This window comes from Pelodiscus sinensis, chromosome 19 (assembly GCF_052426305.1).
Source record: "Pelodiscus sinensis isolate ZL-2025 chromosome 19, ASM5242630v1, whole genome shotgun sequence".
In the NCBI taxonomy this organism is placed as follows: Eukaryota; Metazoa; Chordata; order Testudines; family Trionychidae; genus Pelodiscus; species Pelodiscus sinensis.
The window spans coordinates 34,504,001-34,524,839 of record NC_143070.1 but is presented as its reverse complement, the minus strand read 5'-3'; the positions used below and the strand labels follow the sequence as shown (position 1 = coordinate 34,524,839).

At 61.5% G+C, this 20,839-nt stretch overlaps 1 protein-coding gene across 1 annotated transcript; it reads left to right on the top strand.

Annotated features, from left to right (window-relative positions):
* Positions 1-387: 387 nt before the first annotated feature.
* On the top strand, positions 388-20,474 carry LOC102456471 (uncharacterized). The gene is made up of 13 exons (XM_075913589.2): positions 388-1,059; positions 2,423-2,518; positions 2,855-3,085; positions 4,021-4,043; positions 5,013-5,128; positions 5,840-5,914; positions 6,254-7,081; positions 12,567-13,078; positions 14,045-14,140; positions 15,077-15,307; positions 16,256-16,278; positions 18,690-18,805; positions 19,830-20,474. The coding sequence occupies exons 1-13, from the start codon at positions 655-657 to the stop codon at positions 20,369-20,371; spliced, it is 3,294 nt and encodes a 1,097-aa protein (XP_075769704.2). The 5' UTR covers positions 388-654; the 3' UTR covers positions 20,372-20,474.
* The last annotated feature ends 365 nt before the right edge of the window (positions 20,475-20,839 follow it).

The window sequence follows — 20,839 nt, the reverse complement described above, 5'->3', positions numbered from 1 at the left end:
GGGGGTGGTTTGTTTTTTGTTTTCTTTTTTTTGGTGGGAAGGTCTCCACCCATTTCTTAGCTCAACCCACTTCTCCCGGCGGGGGGGGGGGAGTTTTTTTTTTTTTTTGTGGGAAAGTCTCCACCCTTATCTTAGCTCATCCCACTTCTCCCGGCCTGGGGGGGGGGGGGGGGGGGGTTTTTTTTTTTTGGTGGGAAAGTCTCCACCCTTATCTTAGCTCATCCCACTTCTCCCGGCCTGGGGGCGGGGGAGTTTTTTTGGGGGGGTGGGAAAGTCTCCACCCAGTTCTTAGCTCAACCCATTTCTCCCTGCGGGGGGGGGGGGGGAGGTTTTTTTTTTTTGTGGGAAAGTCTCCACCCATTTCTCGGCTCCACCCCTTCCTCCCGGCCTGGGGGAGGGGGGAAGCTTTTGGTGGGCCCCCGTTTCTCCAGCCCCCTCTTCACACGCTGCAAGCGGAGGGGGAGCGCCCTCCCACCTCCCTCGTTCGCCGGCCAACTCCCCTGATCCGGGAGCCAGGTCTGCGCCCCGCTCCGGAGCCAGCCCGCGGCTCCCGTGTGAACTCCCCCCTCCCCTCCAGCAGCCAATGAGAGGGAGGCCGGAGAAGTGAAACTTACCAGGGTCCCCCCCCTTCCTGCCCCCCCCCCCCCCCCAGCCATGGCCGCCCTGCAGCAGCTGCGGGAGGAGGCCGCCTGCTCCATCTGCCTGGAGTATTTCACCGAGCCCGTCTCCATCCCCTGCGGCCACAACTTCTGCCGCGCCTGCATCGCCCGCTGCTGGGGGGGCGCCCGGCCCCGCTTCGCCTGCCCCCAGTGCCGGGCCAGCGCCCCCGGGCGGCTCTTCAGGCCCAACCGGGAGCTGGCCAGCATGGTGCAGCTGGTGCGGCAGCTGGAGGCGCCGGGGGCCCCCCCGTCGGGGCCGGGGCGCTGCGGGGCGCACGGGGAGCCCCTCAAGCTCTTCTGCGAGCTGGACCGGCGCCCCATCTGCGTGGTGTGCGACCGCTCCCGGGCCCACCGCGGCCACCCCGTCATCCCCGCCGAGGAGGCGGCCCAGGAGTACAAGGTAGGGCCCCCCCTTCCCAAGGGGGGCGGAGAGGGCCCCCCGGCCCTGGAGAGCAAGGGGGGACCCCCCGGGCTGGAGAGCGAGGGGGGGACCCCCCGAGGGGGCAGAAAGGGCCCCCCGGGCCTGGAGAACGAGGTGGGGACCTTCCCAGGCCTGGAGAACGAGGTGGGGACCCCTTGAGGGGGGCAGAAAGGGCCCTCCGGGCCTGAGAGCGAAGTGGGGACCCCTCGGGGCCCGGAAAGGACCCCCTGGGCCTGGAGAACAAGGTGGGGTCCCCTGGGGTGCAGAAAGGACCCCCTGGCCCTAGAGTATGAGGTGGGGAACCCCCAAGGGGCGGAAAGGACCCCTCAGGCCTGGAGGATGAGGTGGGGTCCCCTGGGGTGCAGAAAAGACCCCCCCGGGCCTGGAGGACAGGGTGGGGACCCCCCGGGGGGTGGAAAGGACCCCCTGGCCTTGGAGAACGAGGTGGGGAACCCCCAAGGGGCAGAAAAGACCCCCCGGGCTTGGAGGATGAGGTGGGCTTCCCTGGGGCGCGGAAAGGACCCCCCCGGCCTTGGAGAACGAGGTGGGGTCCCCTCGGGGAGCGGAGAGTACCCCACGGCCCTGGAGTATCAGATGGAGCCCCCCTGGGGCACAGAATGGACCCCCCCAGCCCTGGAGTACGAGGTAGAGCCCCCCGGGGGGGGGCAGATAGGACCCCCAGTCTCTGGAGGATGAGATATGGCCCCCCAGGGGGTGTAAAGGACCTTCAGGCTCTGGAGAATGAGGTAGAGGGACCTGTGCCCTCCGGAGGTCAGAAAGGACCCCCTGGCCCTGGAGTACGAGGTGGGGAACTCCCCCCGACCCTGGAGTACAAGGTAGGGGGACCTGTGCCCCTGGGGGGCGGAAAGGACCCCCCTGGCCCTGGAGTACAAGGTAGGGCACCCCCCGGGGGGCATAAAGGACCCCTCAGCCCTGGAGTACATCCTGTGGCAAGGAGTTCCGCAGGTTGTGCACTGAATGAAGAAATCCTTCCTTTTGTTGTAAACCTGCTGCCTGTTAATTTCATTGGGTGACCCCTAGTTCTTACATGTTTGGGGGTAAGTCAGTCACGTTTCCTTATCCGCACCGGTCAGGGGTTTCTAGACCCCTCTCATCTCCTCCTGGCTTTCGGGGATGACCCCGGCCAGGGGTCGACTAAGGCTAACCCGTCAGACAATCGCGCTTGGCTCCAGAGCCGCGGGTTTCCCGGCCGGCCACTCCTGTAGCGTTGAACACGTTGGGACGGTTTTTCCGCCGCGCCCGAGGGCAGCTTGGATGGCTTTCGGTGACGGAGACGCCCTCTCCCGGCGGAGCCGGTCACCTGGCGTGTCTCTTTGCGCAGGAACAAATCCAGACCCGGTTGCAGGCCCTGAAGGAAGAGAGAGAGAAACTGCTCCAGCGCCAACGGGCCGAGGAGGAGAAAAGCCAGGAATACCTGGTAGGTGCTTGTTATGGGAGGCATAACCTTTGTCTGAGCTTTGGGGGTGCCTGACTCCTTCTTCCCCCCACACTAATCCAGTCCCACCCGGAAGAGATTCCCACGCCACCCGGTACATAAGCAGAGCGCCCCCAGCCGGCTGCCTGTGTTCCTCCAGGTGGTGCGCATGCTCGCAGGAGCAGATCACAAAATTTATTCCGCACATGGATGGAAAAAATAGAGGGGAGTTTGGTTGTGACCTTCCCTACTAACCCCTGACGGTGCTCCCCCAACTAGGGCCCCCCCCCCAGCCCCACCTTTTCCTTAGTTGCACCTGCCACCCTCCTTCCCCCCCAGGAGCAGACCCGGGCGGAGAGGCAGAAAATCGGAGCAGAAATCCTGCAGTTCCGCCAACTGCTGGAGGAGCAAGAGCGCCTCCTGCTGGCCCGGCTGGGCGCGCTGGAAAAGGAGCTGGCGAAGCAGCAGAAGGAAAACGGCGACCGGCTCGCGGGCGAAATTTCCCGGCTCGGGGAACTGATCGGCGAGCTGGAGGGGAAGTGCCGGCAGCCGGCCAGTGAGTTCCTGCAGGTGAGAGCTCTTCCCCCCCCACCCCTGTCGATTCTTGCACGGCGTTTGGGGGGGAAAGGGGCGTGAAATCCACGAGTCCTGACCTGTGCGGGTCAAGCCTCAGGTGCGGATTTTTAAACCAGTCTCTGTGTTGCTATAGGCTGAACCTCTCTAGTCCGGCAACCTCCGTGGTCCGGCAAGATTTTCGTGAGCCGGATGTCCGCTTTCCATGGGGGTGGCCGAGTTTCCCGTGGTCCCCTAAAGTTTGTCGAGCGCCGCCAGGCCTGGCGCTCAGTGCTCTGCGCTGTGGTTTAGCTCCAATTTACGCCTCCATGTCCTCTAAGAGCCCACCAAACAGTAGCCGTGCCGGTCATGCGGCTAGATAATATCTCCGGAGTCTGGAAAACTCTCCCGTGCGGCACCCGTCAGGTCCCGAAGGTGCCGGATTAGAGCGATTCCACCGGTAGTTCAACCGCGATTGAGTTTCCGGAGTTTGATGGAGCGGGTCTAGCTCAGACCCTCTACATCGAGCTCCGTTTAAGGGAAGCCGACTCTAGTGACAGAGTTCAGGGTAGACCTGGCGTCGGTGTGGTTTTCCCACCTGTGTCTACGGCAGGGGTTCCCAAACTTTTTGGCCCCCTTTTAGATTTTTTGAGGAACCCTCCTCCCCCCCCCCCCACCAGCAAAAAAACAAAACAAGAACTGACCAGCGCCGGAAAACAAAAATAGCAGCAAAACTTAAGGTGGGGAAGGGTTGATTTGGGGGGGACAACTGGGTCGCCTCGTGTCCCCCCTGGAATTTCTTCATGCCCCCCAGTTTGGGAACCCCTGGGGGAGTTTTGGGTCGGTTTGTCCAGGCTCCAGCCCCTCGGAGCAGACGTGGGCACCAGGGGAACGTGCGCGTGCGAATTCACGTCCCTGACGCGGAGCGCCTCTTCTTCCTCTCTCTCCTCTAGGACATCGGCAGCACCTTGAGCAGGTAGGCGGCTCAGGGGTTTGTGCGCACCCCTCCTGGGGGCCCGGCACGTCCCCCGTGCGCCCGGCTTTCCTCGGCCTTCGAGAAGCGAGTTGGCTCCCCCTCTTCCCGCCCCATGGAGAGCAAACGGGGAAGGGGTCGGGGTACACAGATGTGCCCAAGTGACTTAGGAGCCTGCGTGGGCTTTTAGACGTCTGGGGCCCAGAGCTGGAAAGGGATTCAGGACCCTCTTTCCCCCACGGCCCCATGGGGGGACTTCTCCACTGGGCACCAGGTGGAGGCAGGAGGTCGGACTTCTACGGATGCTCCGTGGATGTGTGGGGGGTGTCTCCCCCGAGGCCCTGCCCTCCCTTTCGGCTTTCCCCTCCCCTCCCGCTTGCCCCTCTCCACCCCACCGTGCACCTAAGGTATGGAGAGGGGATGGGGCCCTGACGGAGCGAGGGCGGGGTCTCGGAGAGGGGGGCCGGAGTCTGGGGAGGGCGAGGCTGGCTGGGGGGGGTGGGGCCTCGGAGGAGGGGGGAAGAGGCTGGCTGGGGGGGTAGGGTCTCGGGGAAGGTGGCTGGGGGGAGGGGACGGGGGGGGAAGAGAAGCTGGGGGGGCAGGACCTTGGGGGAGGGGGGGTGAGGCTGGTGGGGAGGCAGGGCCTCAGGGGGCGGGGCCACAGAGGCTGGCTGGGGGCGGGGCCTCAGAAGGGGCGGGGCCACAGCCCACACACCGGCGGCCACACCCACTTCTCCGGAGCTTCTAGGGCTCTTCTGCGTGACCCTCCGGAGTTGCAGGGGGGGGGGGGGGATTCACATGCCATCGACACCAGGGGGTCGTGCCCTGGCTGCGGGGAAACTCTGAGCACGGTGACTGAGTCGGGCCCCGTGGGAGGAACCCGTCTCTTCCCCCGGCTGGTGGCCCGGCTCTAGGGCTAGGCCACCCAGAGGCCGGGTGGGAAAGACCGAAATAATCGCCCCCCCCCATCAGGTGCGAAGGAGCCCCGGCTCCGCAGGCCGGGGAGAGCCCGTCCCAGCTGGTGCAGAGCCTGGGCGATTTCTCCCAGAAGAGGGCGACGCTGGAGGAAACGCTGAGGAAATGCAAAGGTAGCGGGGGCGGGGGGGGAAACCGAAATGGGACGGCGGGAGCGGAGGCGGAACCGTGTTTGGGGTCCTGCCCAACTCAACACACGTGAAGAATGAGACGGGCCCTTCCCGGGAAGGGACTGGACAGCAGAGAACGAACAACAGAAGAAAAAAATTCATCAATTCTGCTGTCTCCCTTCGTTTCTCGCCCTGGGCCTGTAAGGGGATGTCACACGAGCGTCCGTCACCCTGGCTCCACCTCTTGAGCTCCAGGGAGGAACTGCCTCCCCCTGGCCCTGCTGCTCCCTTTTAACCGGCTTGCTGGGCCCTGATTGGCTGGGTCCTTTGGGCCCCTCTGGCTTTCTTGGAGGACTTCTCTATGGTTTGCGTGGCAGGGTGTAGCAACACCTCCAGCAGGCGGCTTCAGCAGGGGAGGGTGGCCTGCACATAACCGTGCCTGTTAACTGATCCGCCCATGCTCATCGATGAATTGAGTGCACATTCCCACCCCTTGATCCGTTCCCGGGAAGGACCAAGATGACAGAGAAGAGACCTAACCCCGACAGGAATGAAATCCACTTTTCACGTTGTTTTCTCTTCACGTTGTTTCCCTTCCCCTGCGCTCGCGGAACCCAAACGAACCTCGTGCCCTGTACGAAAACCTCATCGTTGTTGTGAAACTCTGCAAAACCCTCTCTTATTTTTATTTCTCCTCCGGCGGCTTCTCTCCAGAGACAGTGATATTTAACCTGGCACTGGAAGGGAGCCAGTTTTGCGTGGAGGACCTGGAGGACGGAGGCGAGCCGGGTATGTTTTGGCGGAGCTGGAGCCAGGGGCTGAAACTGCAGACGGGAAGGTTGAGGTTGGACGTGCCTGTCCCGGGGGTGAAACACTGGAATAAGTGGCCTACGGGGGTTGTGGAGTCTCCGTCCCTGGAGATATTGGAGAGCAGGGAAAAACCCGCCACTGCACCTGCCTGGCATGGTCCTGTCTCCCGATCGGCGCCTGCTTTGTCCGCAGCCCGGGGTGAAAGCGGGCAGCCGGCTCAAGGGGCGGGAGGGCTTCCTCCCGTGTACCCCCTGGGGGGCACGGCTGCATCCGGAGCTCGACCCCCTAACGCCCTATTCTCCCTCTCTCTCTCCCCAGCGGACGTGACTCTGGACCCGGACACGGCCCACCCCAAACTCGCCCTGTCGGGGGACGGGAAAAGCCTGAGCTACAGCAACACCCCCCGGGTTCTGCCCCCCAGCCCCAAACGCTTCGAGGCCTCCCTCTGCGTGCTGGGCCGGGAGGGCTTCTCCGCCGGGCGGCGCTGCTGGGAGGTGGAGGTGGGCGCCGGGGGCGGCTGGGCCGTGGGGGTGGCCCGGGAGTCGGTGCCGAGGAAGGGGCCGGTCACCTACAGCCCCGCGGGCGGGATTTGGGGGGTGGCGCTGCGCCGGGGGCAGTACCTGGCGCTCACCGCGCCGGAGGAAACCCCCCTGTCGCTGAGCGCGGCCCCCGCCCGGATCCGGGTGGCGCTGGACTACGCCGGGGGGCGGGTGACGTTCTCCGACCCGGAGCGCCAGTCCCCCGTCTTCACCTTCCGCCTGGCCGCCTTCGGGGCGGAGCGCCTCCTGCCCTTCTTCTGGGCCGTGGGCACGGACACCCGCCTCCGGCTGGCCCCCTCGAAGGCCCCGGCGCCGATCCCCCTCCCCGCCCAATCTCAGCCCCTCTATGCCGGCCTCCCCGCCCGCGTCCTGCCCCCCCGCTTTCGCCGCCAAACCGACACCGCCCCGGCCCCTGGCCAGTGGGCTGGCTCTGTCGCCGCCGGCGTCCCACAAGGGAAACCGAGGCCCAATGCCCATCGCTCCCGGCGGGGGAACCAGCGCCGGCCGCCCCGCACCGCCGGCCCTCCCCGGAGAGCCAAGTACTCCTGGAATCTGCCAGACTTCTTCCTGTCGGACGACGACGATTACGTCCCGTTCCAGTGGTGGTGAGCGAAAATCGGCTGCCGCCGGCGGGCGGGAACCGTCTCCCGTCCCCACCCTCGCTGGCTCCCCTCGGCCGGCCTCCGCCCCGGCAGAGCCCGCAAGGAGGTCGGGAAATTGAAGCAACTTTTTTTTTTCGTTTTTTAATGACTCGCCGAATGTGTAACCGACTTGTTTTTTAGGGGTTGTCTGAGGGGTGGGGGCTCCGGGGCTGTCCTGTCTGGGCCGGCTGCCAGGAAATCCCGAAATAAACACGGGAGGGATCAGAAGACAAACGGTTCCTTGTGTATGTGCTTTTTTTTCCCTCCACCGTTGTCTGCAAAGTTGGCAGGGCAGACGAATCCGGGCAGACAGATCTCAAAGCTGGGGCGCAGTCTAGCCCAGGCCCCCTAGACGGGCACCCCGCTTTTCACGGGGGTCCCAACAAGCACCTTCCGCCCCCCCCCCGAAGGACTTGCGCCGGGCGCTAAAGGCGTTCGATCCTCCAGAGTGCCTAATCCCCTTTGGTTGTAAAGGGAGTTAGGTGCCTGGATGCCTTGTGGGCCTTACCCCGTTCTGGGCGTGTTTTGTGTCTCTCCTGTCCGAAATCTGAGCTGATTTTGGAGGAGGGGGAGAATGTGTCCAGATTCACCCCTCAAATTGCTTCAGTGCAGGGTTCCCTCTCCTTTTTTCCATCCATGGGGCAGAATAAATTTTATTCTGTGTACGCAGGTGCAGGTGCACCACCCCTAGAAACCCAGGCTGCTGGCGGTGGGGCCCTAATTAACCGGGTGGCATTTGAATCTCTCCCGAGTGGCTGCCTGACCCTTCTGCTTCCAGCGAACCCTGGCCGGGGGGGTCTCTCCTGCAGGAGGCTTTCGTCCCCCTACTGCTCTCCTGTCTGCTGCTTCAGTGCCTAAATCCCTTAGGCGTTAGGTGCCTCAATCCCCTGAAGCCTTTCCATCCATTTCTCCGGGGCTGTCCCATCTCAGATCTTCACAAGCGCCTAACTCCCCTAGGCTGGGCCGCTGGGGACTGTGGGCCTTCAGGGGCCAACACCAATTGCCCCAGAGGGAGTGAACAGAACAGGGAATCCTCACCCTCTCCTGTCGCCTCTTCCCAGAGAGAGGCTCAGGACACCACCCGGGCTCATAGTCACTGAGGGACCTGCCCCCATGAGTGTATCTCCCTCTTTTTTTCAACCCTGTTAAAAGTCCTGGTCTTCCCAACCTCCTCTGGCGAGGAGTTCCACAGGTTGGCTGTGCGCTGATCCTTTGGTTTGTTTTAAACCTGCTGCCAAGTCATTGGGTGACCCCTAGTGCCCGTGGAGTGGGACAGAAATCTCGTAAACGTGACAGCATGAAACCTCTTTTTCCTCTCTCTCCAGACTGGAAGGGGTCTGGGGTGAGTGTCTGAGAAAGTAAGGGGTGTGTGTGTGGGGGGGAGGGTGGACAGCTGCAAAGGACAAGTTTTCCAAAGGCCATTTTGCTAAGGCGATGCTCATAGGAGTTTGGGCCGGTGACCGATGTTCCCTCTAAATTTTTTCCCTTCCAATTTTTTCCCTTCCACGGATTTTTCCCATCCATGTGCGGAATAAATTTTTCTCTGTGCACTGAGGCTTGTGGGAATGTGCACTACCTGTAGAAACACAAACCGTGCAGTGGGCCCTCTGCTAATCTGGTTTGCTTGGGGGGGGGGGTCTCCCTTCAACCTAGTTTTGGGGACTCTCTCCGAGTGCTGCCCCCTTTGCTTCCTCTCCTTGTGGGCTGGGGGGTTCTTTCTCCCTCTTGCCCTCTGTCCCTCTTCTCCAGGGTGGGGTCTCCTCCTCTCTCTCACCATCAGTGCAGTTGGTGTTTCTGCTGGTGGTGCACCTGCCTCGGTGCACGTAAAATTATTCCGCACAGAGGGTGGACAAACACTGGCTGTGGCTGGAAAAAGGTGGAGGGACCATTGCCCCTCGCCTGCCAGCTCTAAAAACACCGCCCCGCAGCAGCGCAACCCCGTGACCCCACCCACCCCCTGCCCGCAATAGCCTTGGGCCCCGTCCCCCACAGTGCCGCAGTGGCAGGGCCCAGGACGAGCCCCCTGCCTCCACCGGCCTCTACTCTGCCCTGACTCCACCCCTTGCCCAAGCCCCGCCCCTTCTCCACCAGGCCCCGCCCATCCCTGCCACACACCCTCAGCAAAGTCCCCTCCCCAGAGCAATGCAAGCTGAAGGGTTACCTGGGGCCTGATTAGCAGAGTGCCCATGGCTCGGTTTCGTGTGTCTACTGGTGGTGGTGGTGCACATTCACATATGCCTCGGTGCATGGAGAAAAACATTATTCCGCACACATGCTCGTGGAGGGCCAAGGGTTAATGGGAATATTGCCTGGAACCCATCCGGAGGACGGCTGAGGTGGGGGGCAGCGAGGCAGGGAACCAGGCGGGTCCCAGGCAGGCTGGGGGAGTGGGAGAAATGCCCCCCCCCTCGGGGCCAATCTCTGCCCCTCACGCTCGGCTTCTGTCTTCCAGCCTGAGCCAGGGGCCTGGGCGGTGGAGCTGAGGCGGGGCCCCATCACCCCCCGTCCCTCTGCAGGGTGTCCCGGCGGATCCGAGTCTGGCTGGACCCCGCACAAGGGTGGGGAGGGCACTTTCGGATGCTAGCAGCACAGCCTCCATCATCAGCATCCCCACGGCCTCCTGGGGGGGGGGGGGAGGCCTTCACTGCTTTCCTCCCGACAGACTCCCCCCCCCGCCCCCGGTACTAGACACCCTCTCTCTCTTCACCCCATCCTCCGGCGAGGAGTTCCACAGGTTAACTGTGCGTGGCATGAAGAAAAAACGTCCTTCGGTTGGTTTCCAACCTCCTGCCTCTTCATTTCACTAGGTAACCCCTCCTCCTTCTTATTGCGGGAAGAGCTCAGAGCAAACACACCTACGAACGGCCAGGCTGGGTCAGGGTGCTGTCTGCCCACAGGGACCAAGGCCGGGTGCCCCAGAGGGAGGGAGCAGAACCGGGAAGCGTCACGGGGTCCCTCCCCTGTCACCCGTCCCTGAGTTGCAGGGTATTGGACTCATTCAGTCAAACTGCACCATACTTGGGAGAGCCATGGGAAACTGAGGCACGGGTGGGCCAGGCCGGCGGCGTCCATTGATTTGGCTGGCAGTCTCGGGCGCGACACCGCCTGCGTCAGACGCCCGTTCCTCCCCTCCCACGTGGGTGCCTCCCTCCGGCTAACCAGGGCTGTCCCCGGGGCCGTGGGCCTGCCCCCCGGCCGGGTGGGGCTGGGAGTCAGCCACTCAAGGCCCCCTTTGGGGGGGTCTGCCCCTCTGCCTGGCCATCCCCCAAGGCGGGACCAGAGGCTGTCGTGTCTGCGGGAGTCTGGATCCCTGCTCTTCCGCCCGTGGAAACCGGAGGCCGTTAGGGGCCTCGTTAGGGGGAGACCCAAGAGGGAAGGAAGCCAGCGGGCCCGGCTGCAAGACGAACCCAGTCACTCAGTCGCAGCTCCCCCCTGCCCCATGTGCTCCCGAAATGAAGCTCGCGTACTCACTCGCCCCTCCACCCCCCAGCCCTGACTCCTGCCCCCGCCCCACACTTCCCAGCCCTGAGCCCCCTAGGTGCTAAAAGCAGCCACCCTCTCCTCCAGACGTCCGGGGGGGGGGGGGGTAGGGTTATTTCGGAGTCACCGTCCCCTTCCTGCGGCCGAGTTCAGCAATTTCGACTTCCGCGGCACAAGTGACGCCGCTGAATCTGAATCGCTTCGCTTCACTTTTGCCTGTGGTGTAGACGTACCCTGGACGGCCACCCGACCGAACGCAGACCCTCACCGCAGGGGTCCTTCAAGACACAAACACAGTCTTTTCCCCGTCTTCGGTTTCTGCCATGTAGCGCTCTCTGGTTCGAAATCCGGCAGAAACAGAGTCGCCCTCTGAAAACGTCCTCCGTTCCTGGCCCTTTCTCACCTGACGCACAAAGGACGGAGGGAGAAGAGGCTGGAAAGAGACAAAGTAGAAAAGGGCAGAGTTAAGGCTGTTTGCCCTGCTTCACCGTGTATTTGGTCCTGGCCGTGTTCCAGAAGGGCTCCGTCTGGGGATAGAAACAGGATCAGGGCTGAACTTATATTGGTCTGTTGCTAAGGGTGCGTCTACACGGCGGCGCGATGTCCAGATACCTCTGAACTAGCTATCCCCCGTCTTTTTGAGCACGCCTGTTATTTGGAAATAACGATTCTTCCGTCCCTGTCGACTTCGTTCCACGAGGAGGACGGGATGTTTCGGAACGGCGCTTTCTTTGGAGATAAGCACCGTGCGGGCAGGGCCAATTGACGAACCGAGCCCTTTCGAACTCCACTGGAAAGAAGCGCCACAATTTGTGCCGCGTCTTTCGAGCGCCGGGTGCGAGTGCGGACGCCCTGTGATACTAAATCGTACTAAAGGCCGCCAGAAGGGACCTCGAGAGTCATCGAGTCCAGCCCCCTGCCTGCCTGGCAGGACCAAATACTGTCTAGACCATCCCTGAGAGACATTTATCCAATTATCCACTATCACCCCTAGATCCCTTTCTGCCGGACTCCTTCCCAGACAGTCGCTTCCCCTTCTGTGTGTGTGACACGGATTGTTCCTTCCTAAGTGGAGCACTTTGCATTTGTCTTTATTAAACCTCATCCTGCTTCCCTCCGCCCATTTCTCCAGTTTGTCCAGATCAGTTTGAATTCTGACCCTGTCCTCCAAAGCACTCGCAACCCCTCCCTGCTTGGGATCATCTGCAAACCTAATAAGCGTCTTTTCTATGCCGATATCTAAATCATTGATGAAGATACTGAACAGAGCCGGTCCCAAAACAGACCCCTGCGCAACCCCATTGTTACACCTTTACACCCAACCACGTCACAGCCCGCCTGGCGACGCTGACGTTGTTTAAACAAACGTGTGGCGACAGTGGAAAAAACCATTTGCGTGTCTGAAAACGGTAGGGACTGGGGTACTTACCATTTTTTTTTGAAAAAGGGGCACTTTATAGAAACAGTGCTCTAGATTATCCCTGGCAGGTGTCTGTCCAACCTGCTCTTCCATATCTCCAGCGATGGAGACGTCACAACCTCCCTAGGAATTTATTCCCGTGTTTCACCACCCGGACAGGCTGGAAGTTTTCCCTTGTGTCCAACCTCAACCTCCCTTGCTGCAGTTTAAGCCCATTGCTTCTTGTTCTGTCCCCAGAGGCCAAGGGAACAAGTTTTCTCCCTCCTCCTTGTGACACCCTTTTAGATACCTGAAAACGGCTCTCATGTCTCCCCTCAGTCTTCTCCTTCCCAAACTAAACCAACCCAATTCTTCCAGCCTCCCCTCCTAGCTCCTGTTCTCTAGACCTTGCATCGTTCTTGTTGCTCTTCTCCGGACCCTCTCCGGTGTCCCGCCTGCCCCGCTTAGGGACTTGCTGTCTCGCCGTTCTGTGCCCGGAGAGCTTTGCCTTTCTCTGCACCGTCCCCAGGGGCTGAAAATCAAACAGGCTTCCCCCAGCCCCAGCCAATGAGCGAGGGCCTCGACCAGAAAGCCACCCAATGGCGGCCGGGGCGGGCAGGCAGGAAAGCGAAGTGAAAGCGAAGTGAAAGCTGCCTGGCCCGGAGCCATGGCTGCCGGCAGCCCGGTGCCCAGCCTGCAGGAGGAAGCCGCCTGCTCCATCTGCCTGGAGTGTTTCCGGGACCCCGTGTCCATCCACTGCGGCCACAACTTCTGCCGGGCCTGCATCGCCGAGTGCTGGGCCGAGGCGGCCGCCGGCTTCTCCTGCCCCCAGTGCCGGGAGACGGCCCCCCAGCCGAACTTCCGGCCCAACCGGGAGCTGGCCAAGGTCATCGCCATCGCCAAGCGGCTGAGCGCCCAGGCCGGCCAGGCCGCCGGGGGCGCGCGCGCCTGCCCCACCCACCAGGAGGCGCTGAAGCTCTTCTGCCAGGAGGAGCAAGCCCCCATCTGCGTGGTCTGCCGGGAGTCCCAGGCCCACCGCAGCCACCCCGTGGTGCCCCTGGAGGAGGCAGCGCAGGCGTACAAGGTAGGGCTGTGGCCGCCGGCCGAGGGAGCGAGGAACGCGCCCGGCCGGAGGCGATGGCCGGGTCGGTCTGGGAGGTCACGTCCACACGGCGGAGCTGTTTGGGGAGACCGGCGGACCCCGAAATAGCCACCCCACCGCTCCTCAGCCAGCCTGGGATTTGGGGCACACGGCGCCGCCTCCTGCCACCAGTGGCGGGGGGGGGATCCCCAAATCCGGCGCGGGGAGGACACCGTGCCGAATGAAGAGCCGAGTAAGCGCAGACAGAGCCCGAGGGGGCGTCTACCCTGCCCCGTCCCCGCGAAACAAGCAACGCCATTGGCGCTCAGTGGAGTCGCAGTCTTTTCGAAAGAGAGCGCGCGGCCAATAGAGCGCTGGGGAGGGATAGCTCAGTGGTTTGAGCAGTGGCCTGCTAAACCCAGGGTTGCGAGTTCAATCCTTGCGGAGGCCAGTTAGGAATTTGGGGCAAAAATTTGTCGGGGATGGTGCTTGGTCTTGCTGTGAAGGCAGGGGACTGGACTCAATGACCGTATTGGCCTGCTAAACCCAGGGTTGCGAGTTCAATCCTTGCAGAGGCCAGTTAGGAATTTGGGGCAAAAATTTGTCAGGGATGGTGCTTGGTCTTGCTGTGAAGGCAGAGGGCTGGACTCAATGACCGTCCCTTCCAGTTCTAGGAGATGGGCAATTTTCATCAATTTAACCCCTTTGAAGGACTCCAGTGCATCATTATTTTGTAACAGCGACCCTGGCGCGTCCACCCCGCCACGCTTCCGAACTGACGATTTCGGACTCAGCGCGAGTCCCCGAGGAAAGCAGGCGGACGCCTTTCGAAATCACCGGCCCGGGGCGTGTGGACGCGCCGCCGATGCATTCGACCGGGTGGAGTGGAGCGGGTTTGAACGTTCCCGGTTCACCCGGCTGCCCCTCTGAAACCCGGATTTGCTCAGGAAAGTCGTTGTCTTTGCCCAGGAAAAAGTCCAGCTCCGAATCCGGTCGCTGAAGGAAGAGCGGGACAAGCTGATGGGGCTGAAAGAGACGGAGGAGACGGCCATTTGGGAGGCGCTGGTAGGTACGGCTTGTTCGGGAAGGAGGCTGCGCCGGGGGCCGAGGAAAACGCCCCCTGGTCTCTGATACGTGGGGTTCCTGTTTGCACCCATGGGTGCCTGTGGGTTTGGGTATTCCTGGAAGAGTGAAGCTGTTGGAGGAGGGAGGGCGGAGAGAGGCAGGGTGTGGGCGGAGCCTGGGGAAGGGGCGGAGTGGGGGGCGGGGCCTGGAGGAGGGGTCAAATACCCCCTCCCCCGGCTATAGGGGAAGTGGGTGTCGGCGCTCCTGATGCCGTTCAGGGTCAGGCTGCGGGGGGTGTGTGTGGGGGGTCTAGGACCCTCAGGGGGGTCCCAGCAATGGAACAGCCCCCCCCGAGGAGCCGACTTTTTGATACCTCCTTTGGCCCCGCCCCACCCTGCTGCTTCCTGCTCCGCCCCCCAACCCCGCCTCTTCTTGCCCCACTCCGTTGCCTCCACCCCACGCCTCCATTGGTCCCTCCCTGCCTGCTGCTCCCTGCCCTCCCCAAACTGCCAATCAGCTGTTTGGTGGGGGGAGAGGGCAGATCACTCATCTACATGTCCGCCCCCCCCCCCCGCCAAGAGGCGGACACCCCCAACCCGAAAGAGTGGCTTTCCATTGGCTTCTCACTCCGTCAAAGGAAGGGACACAACCCGTGTTCCCTGTGATGGTTTTTTTTTTTTTTCAATCTGTGTGTGGAATAAATTTTGTTTCCAATCTGCGTGCGGATGGGCACCACCCCCAAGAGACCCGCCGGCCAGATGACGGCCTGCGGGAATTTGTAGGCAAATCTCCCTCGTCCTTTGGGGAAAGTTTCCCTCCAGCGCTGGCACGTTACGGTTGCCATCCGACCCCCACCCCCACGCCGGGGGCCCCCCTCGGCTGCAGCTGGCCCCTTGGGGTGTGAAACGCCCGACCCTTTGCCTTCCCCCCGGCCAGGAGCGGGTCGAAAGCGAGAGGCTGAAGGTGCTGTCCGAATGCGAGGAGCTGCGGCAGTTCCTGGAGGAGCGGGAGCGCCTCCTGCTGGCCCGGCTGCAAGACCTGGACGAGGAGCTGGCCAAGAGACGGGAGGAGAAGATCCCTATACTGGTGACGGAGATTTCCCGGCTTGGGGAGCTGATCGCCGAGCTGGAGGGGAAGTGCCGGCAGCCGGCCGGTGAGTTCCTGCAGGTGAGAGCCTGGCTCGCCGGGTTGTGCCTGCTTGGGAGCCACAGAGGGGGAGGGGGAAGGCCGTCCTCGTAGGAACGCTCGGGGGCTAAGGCGTGGAGATGAGGGAGCGGAGGAGATCCTGGCTCAGTCCTCTGTCTGGGGAGAGGAGACGTGACAGGCACCGTTCTGGCTAATCTTTTCCACCCAGGCGTGGATTTTTTCCTCCCGGTGTGGAATAATTTTTTTGATGTGCGGATGTGCACCACCCTTAGAAACACCTCTAATCCCACGCTCTGCTAATCCCACAAGTGCGTGCCTTACCGGGAACGCTGGCAACAGGAGCATTGGCATGGGGCTTTTGGTTTTCCCTGGGTGGGGGGCCAGGCTGCGCTACAGCCTCCCTCTGCCTCAATGTCCCATCCTGTTCTGCCTCCCTTCTAAGGTTTCCCCTTTATCCACCCGCTTCCCTCCCCCTGCTTGGTCCCTCCCTGCCGACCACTCGCTGCCTTCCCCAAGCTACCAATCAGCTGTTTGGTGGGGGGAAGAGCAGCCCCATAGCACCCACAGAGCCAGCCAAGAGGCACGCACCCCAACCCGAAAGAGTGGCTTTCCAGTGCCTTCTTGCCCAGTCAAAGGAAGAGACACAACCCGTGTTCCCTGTAATTGATTTTAAATTTGCATGTGGAATAAATTTTGTTCCATGCACCGAGGCACTAGCAGATGTGCACCACCCAATGGAATACAAAAACCTCGCTGGGGGCACTCTGCTGACCCACCGGGTGGGGCTTGATTCTCTCCCGGGTGGCCACCCGGCTGCTGCCAGAGAACGCTGGTCCCATCGAATACACGGTGAGTTACAAAGAGCAGCCCTGAGGTGTTCCCCCGAAATCATCTCAACGGCTCCGGTGTCGGTTTTGTGTCAGGTCGCTTTGGTTTCACTCATGATCCTTCTCTCCTTTCCCCTTCTAGGACATCCAAAGCATCTTGAGCAGGTACGTGGCTCCTTCTCACGCCCCCTCCATACGACAGACCGCCTCCTTACACCTGAGGCCCCGCCCCCTTATGCCCCAGGCCCCGCCCCTTTCGGGGGGGGGGGAGCTGGCTCTTCTACATCTTACTCCCCAGCCTGCAGTAGCCATTGGCCCTGCTGTAGACCAATAGGCAATGTTCCTGCTCATTTTTCCCTCATCCATGTGTGGAATAAATTTTATTCCATGCGCCGAGGCATGTGCACCACCTGGAGAAACACACCCTGCTGGCTGGAGGCACTCTACCAATCATCTGGCCAGCATTTGACTCTCTCCTGGGTGGGTGCCCAGGCACCCAGCTTGCAGGGAATACTGGATCGGACTCCATTATGCTAGGACAAAAAATGTCACACACTCTCCATGCCACCCGCACCGATTCTGCGGCTGGTCCGAGGCTGGATAAAATCTGCTTTTCCCCACCCACCCGCCCCCTACAGATGAGCTGGTCTGTGAGGTGCCGGAAGTCCAGGGGGGAATAGGGGGCATAGAAAGGGGGTGGCATGCTTCGGGGGGTGTCCGGCAGGAGGTTTCGAAGGACAACAGAGACCGTGAGAGACCAGGGAGGATCAGGAGAAGGCATGAGCAGCAAGTGGCTTTATTAGGGTCACAGGTTCGAGCCCTTCTGCCGACAACCCATCAGCCGGGCGATGGGGCGTTCTCTTACTCCACTTCCAAGCGCTCGGGTGCGTCTACACGGCACCCTGACCGCCAAATACGCTGCAGAAATTGTGTAGCTTGTTCCGAAATAACCCACTATCCCGACAAGTCCCTTCCCCACTCTGGCATGATAAACGCAGGAGTTGGGGGTCAGCCAAAGTACCCCAAAACCTTATCCACCAAGCTTTGGTATAAAACCTCCCTCTAAAATCTTAACCTAGATTTTGGGGATAAAACCTTTGCTACCACCACCCATGTATTGATACAAAAATCAGGGGAGAGAGATTACTTGGGAAATCTCAGCCTGAAAGTACAAAGCGGGACACCCAAATTAACCAACACCAGGTTAATAAAAAGAAAAGAGAAAACACTTTTATTATCACCACACTATTCCTGTTGCAAGCACCATGACGAGACGGAAAAGTCACAACATACTATACTCATGGAGAAACTCCACCATGGACCTAGAACTTAATTACAAAGGGAAGCCAAAACATTTTTTTTAAATGCACGGACACTAGATCCCATTTCCCAAACCATAAAACAATAAAACAGATTTATCCAAACTTTACCTACTTACAGAGGGTGTGTCTAGACTACAGGGTTTTGTCGACAAAAGTGGACTTTTGTCGACAAAACTAGACCTGCCTCTACGCTGCCGCTGAGTTCTGTCGACATAATGTTTTGTCGACGGCAGTAAACCTCATTCAACGAGGAATAACGCCATTTGTCGACAGACTTCTGTCGCCAGAAGGCGTTATTGCAGCTACACTGTCCTTTGCGTCTACACTGTCCTTTGTCAGCAAGCTTTGTCGACAGAACTGGATGTTGTCTGGATGCTGTTTGTCAAAAGAAGCTTTGTAAACAGGATCTGTTGACAAAACGTCTGCCGACAAAAGCCTGTTGTCTAGACGTACCCAGGAAAATGAAGAATTGTTTCTCCCTCATGTCTCCCTCAGTAACTAGAGAGGAACTGCCCAGAGACAAAGGAGGGAAAAGCCCAAAATTCTTTTGTGCTAGTTTGAAATTCCTACCTACATCCCTATTGGCCGACTCTACCTGAGTTAGGTGTAGTTAACCCCTTAGTCCTCAGGCTGCTGGCTCACCCTCATGATCACAACAACCTTCGTGGGGTGTGAGTTCCAGGGACGCCGGAATAGCGCGCCCGTTTTTTCGAAAGATCCGGGCGCGTTTAAAGCCGGTGAATTGCTATTTCGGATTTCTTCCGGCGTCCCGCACTAGCGCCGCTGTCAAGATGCAGCCGAATGCCCGCTGTGTTTTTTTGGGGGGTGCCCCCACCTTTTGGCAAACGGCCGCAGGAAAGCCAAGGTTTGACCCGAGCCTGGTTCCCATGGGGTCTAGCCGGTCCGTATATGAACCCTGGGAATCAGGGGGCGTCCATACCGCAGGGCAAAAGCCGAATAAAGCGGCGCAGCGTCAGCCGCGCCCGTTGCGGAGCGGACGCTGAAATAGCTTTGCTCGGCTGTTGATGCACCCCCATCGGGGCGATGTGGGGATGAAATCCGGACTCTTCTGCAGCCAGAAGAAACGTTGCCGCGGATTTTCACCGGCGTCCGGGTTTTACCCGTTGTCCGATTAGCTAGCAGGGATTTTTAAGCCCGAAAGTCACAGCGGGGCGATTTAAAACCAAACCTGCGCACGACGCAGACTAAGGGGAAGGAAGGAAACAATTCAGCTGACGGGTGCTTCTTTCCCAGGGGCGAGTTGGAGAAGGTCCTAGACCCGGAGATTTCTTCGGAGCCAGAGAAAGCTGCCCCCAGCAAGGTCGCTCATAAAATGATCGCGCTCACGGAGGCGCTGCGGAAATTCCAAGGTACGGAGGAGGGGCGGGCGGGACGGGAACTCGGTGTAGGGTCGGCGGGAGGAGATGGGCCAGACGGTCCCTTTGGGGCAGGATGTTACCAGTACCGAGCTGTATAAGGGGCTGGAATTGGGGTTCTCAAACTTGTTTGGCCTTTGGAACTATTCCAGGCCATGACAGCCCCCCCCATCCAAAAGACCCTGCGGATCTCATGCACCTTCCCGACTTCTGCGCTGCTGCTGCTGGGAGTCGCAGCGGCCGTTCATGCCACCCTGCCCCCCACAATAGTCTTGCGGCCCCCCCCTTTTGGGGGCCCAGCGTGCCCTGTAAGTGGGGTGCCTGGCAGCTCCCCCAGCACCACCCAGCAAATTAGTAGAGTGCCCACCGCGAGGTTGGTGTTTCTCAGGGGGGGGTGCACATCCACGCCTGCCGCAGTGCACATAAAATTATTCCGCACATGGGTCTAAAAACTGCCCCTGGGTGGACAAGATGGGAGGGAACATAACCCCTGACTCCCAACCTAGCCATGCTGTCGGTGGGTGGGAGTAGCAACACCAGTGTCCCCTGGAATCCCTGAGCTAGCCCCAGCCCCACCCTTTCCACCCGAGGCCCCGCCCATGAGCCAAGCCCCGCCCACCCCGTGCCCGATTCTTCCTGGCCCCCTGCAGGGCCAAGGCTGCCATGCTCTGGCCTCAACCCCGGCCCTTCCCAGCAGTCGGGCATGGAGGCAATTTTGGGATGGCCGTACCTTCCCTGGCCTACATTACCGGCCCCCTCGGGGTACCTGGAAGCAAAGCGCTTGGACGGCCTCCCATGGGAGATTGAAATGCCATCTGGCTGATTAGCAGAGGGCCCGCAGCCGGCAGCTTGTGTCTGCGATGGTGGTGCACATGCCTCGGTGCATGGGAGAAAATTTATTCCGCACGCAGGTGGCAAAAAAGTTGCGGGACCACCAGCCAGGACAGGGTAGGGGGGTGGGAAGTGTGAAAAGTGGTGGCCGAGCCCCGCCCCTCACGCCCCGATTCTCTCTCCCCAGTGGACGTGACGCTGGACCCCGACACGGCCCACCCCCGCCTGGTCCTGTCACCGGAGGGCGACGGGGTGCGGTGGGAGGACACCCGCCAGCCCGTGCCCGACAGCCCCAAGCGGTTCGACGCCTCCCGCTGCGTGCTGGGCCGGGAGGGCTTCTCGGCCGGCCGGCACTACTGGGAGGTGGCGGTGGAGGCCGGGGACGCCTGGGCCGTGGGGGTGGCCCGGGAGTCGGTGCGGCGGAAGGGCCGGGTGAACGTCAACCCGGAGGAGGGCATCTGGGCCGTGGGGCAGTGCGGGGCCCAGACCTTGGCCCTCACCTCCCCCAAGATCCCCCTCTCCCTGGCGGGCAGGCCCCGCGCCATCGGGGTGTACCTGGACTGCGACGGGGGGCGGGTGGCCTTCTTCGACCCCGAGAACGAGGCCCCCCTCTTCACCTTCCCGCCGGGCTCCATCCCCGGGGAGAGCATCCACCCCTTGCTGTGTCTGGGGAGGGGGGCCCGGTTCAGGCTCCGCCCCTGCCCCGCCGGCGACGCTACAGAGGCTTAGAAATCCGCCCCTTCCGCCAAGCCCCGCCCCTTCCGCCAAGCCCCGCCCCTTTGCCAAGCCCCGCCCCTTCCGCCAAGCCCCGCCCCTGCTCAGCCTCTTTTGTGAAACCCCGCCCCCTGCTCTGCTCTTCTGCTAAGCCCCGCCCCTTCTGCTAAGCCCCGCCCCTTCTGCCAAGGCCCCGCCCCTGCTCAGCCCCTGCTCTGCCCTTCCACTAAGCCCCGCCCCTTCTGCTAACCCGTGCCCCTACTCCACCCATGTGCCTTTGCTCCACCCCCTCTGCCACAGGCCCCGCCTCTGCTTCACCCGCCCCGCCCCCTGTTCTGCCCTTCTGCTAAGTCCCACCCCTGCTCCACCCCTTCTGCTAAGCCCCGCCCCTGCTCCACCCATGTGCCTTTGCTCCACCCCATCCGCCACAGGCCCCGCCTCTCCTTCACCTGCCCCGCCCCCTGCTCTGCCCTTCCACTAAGC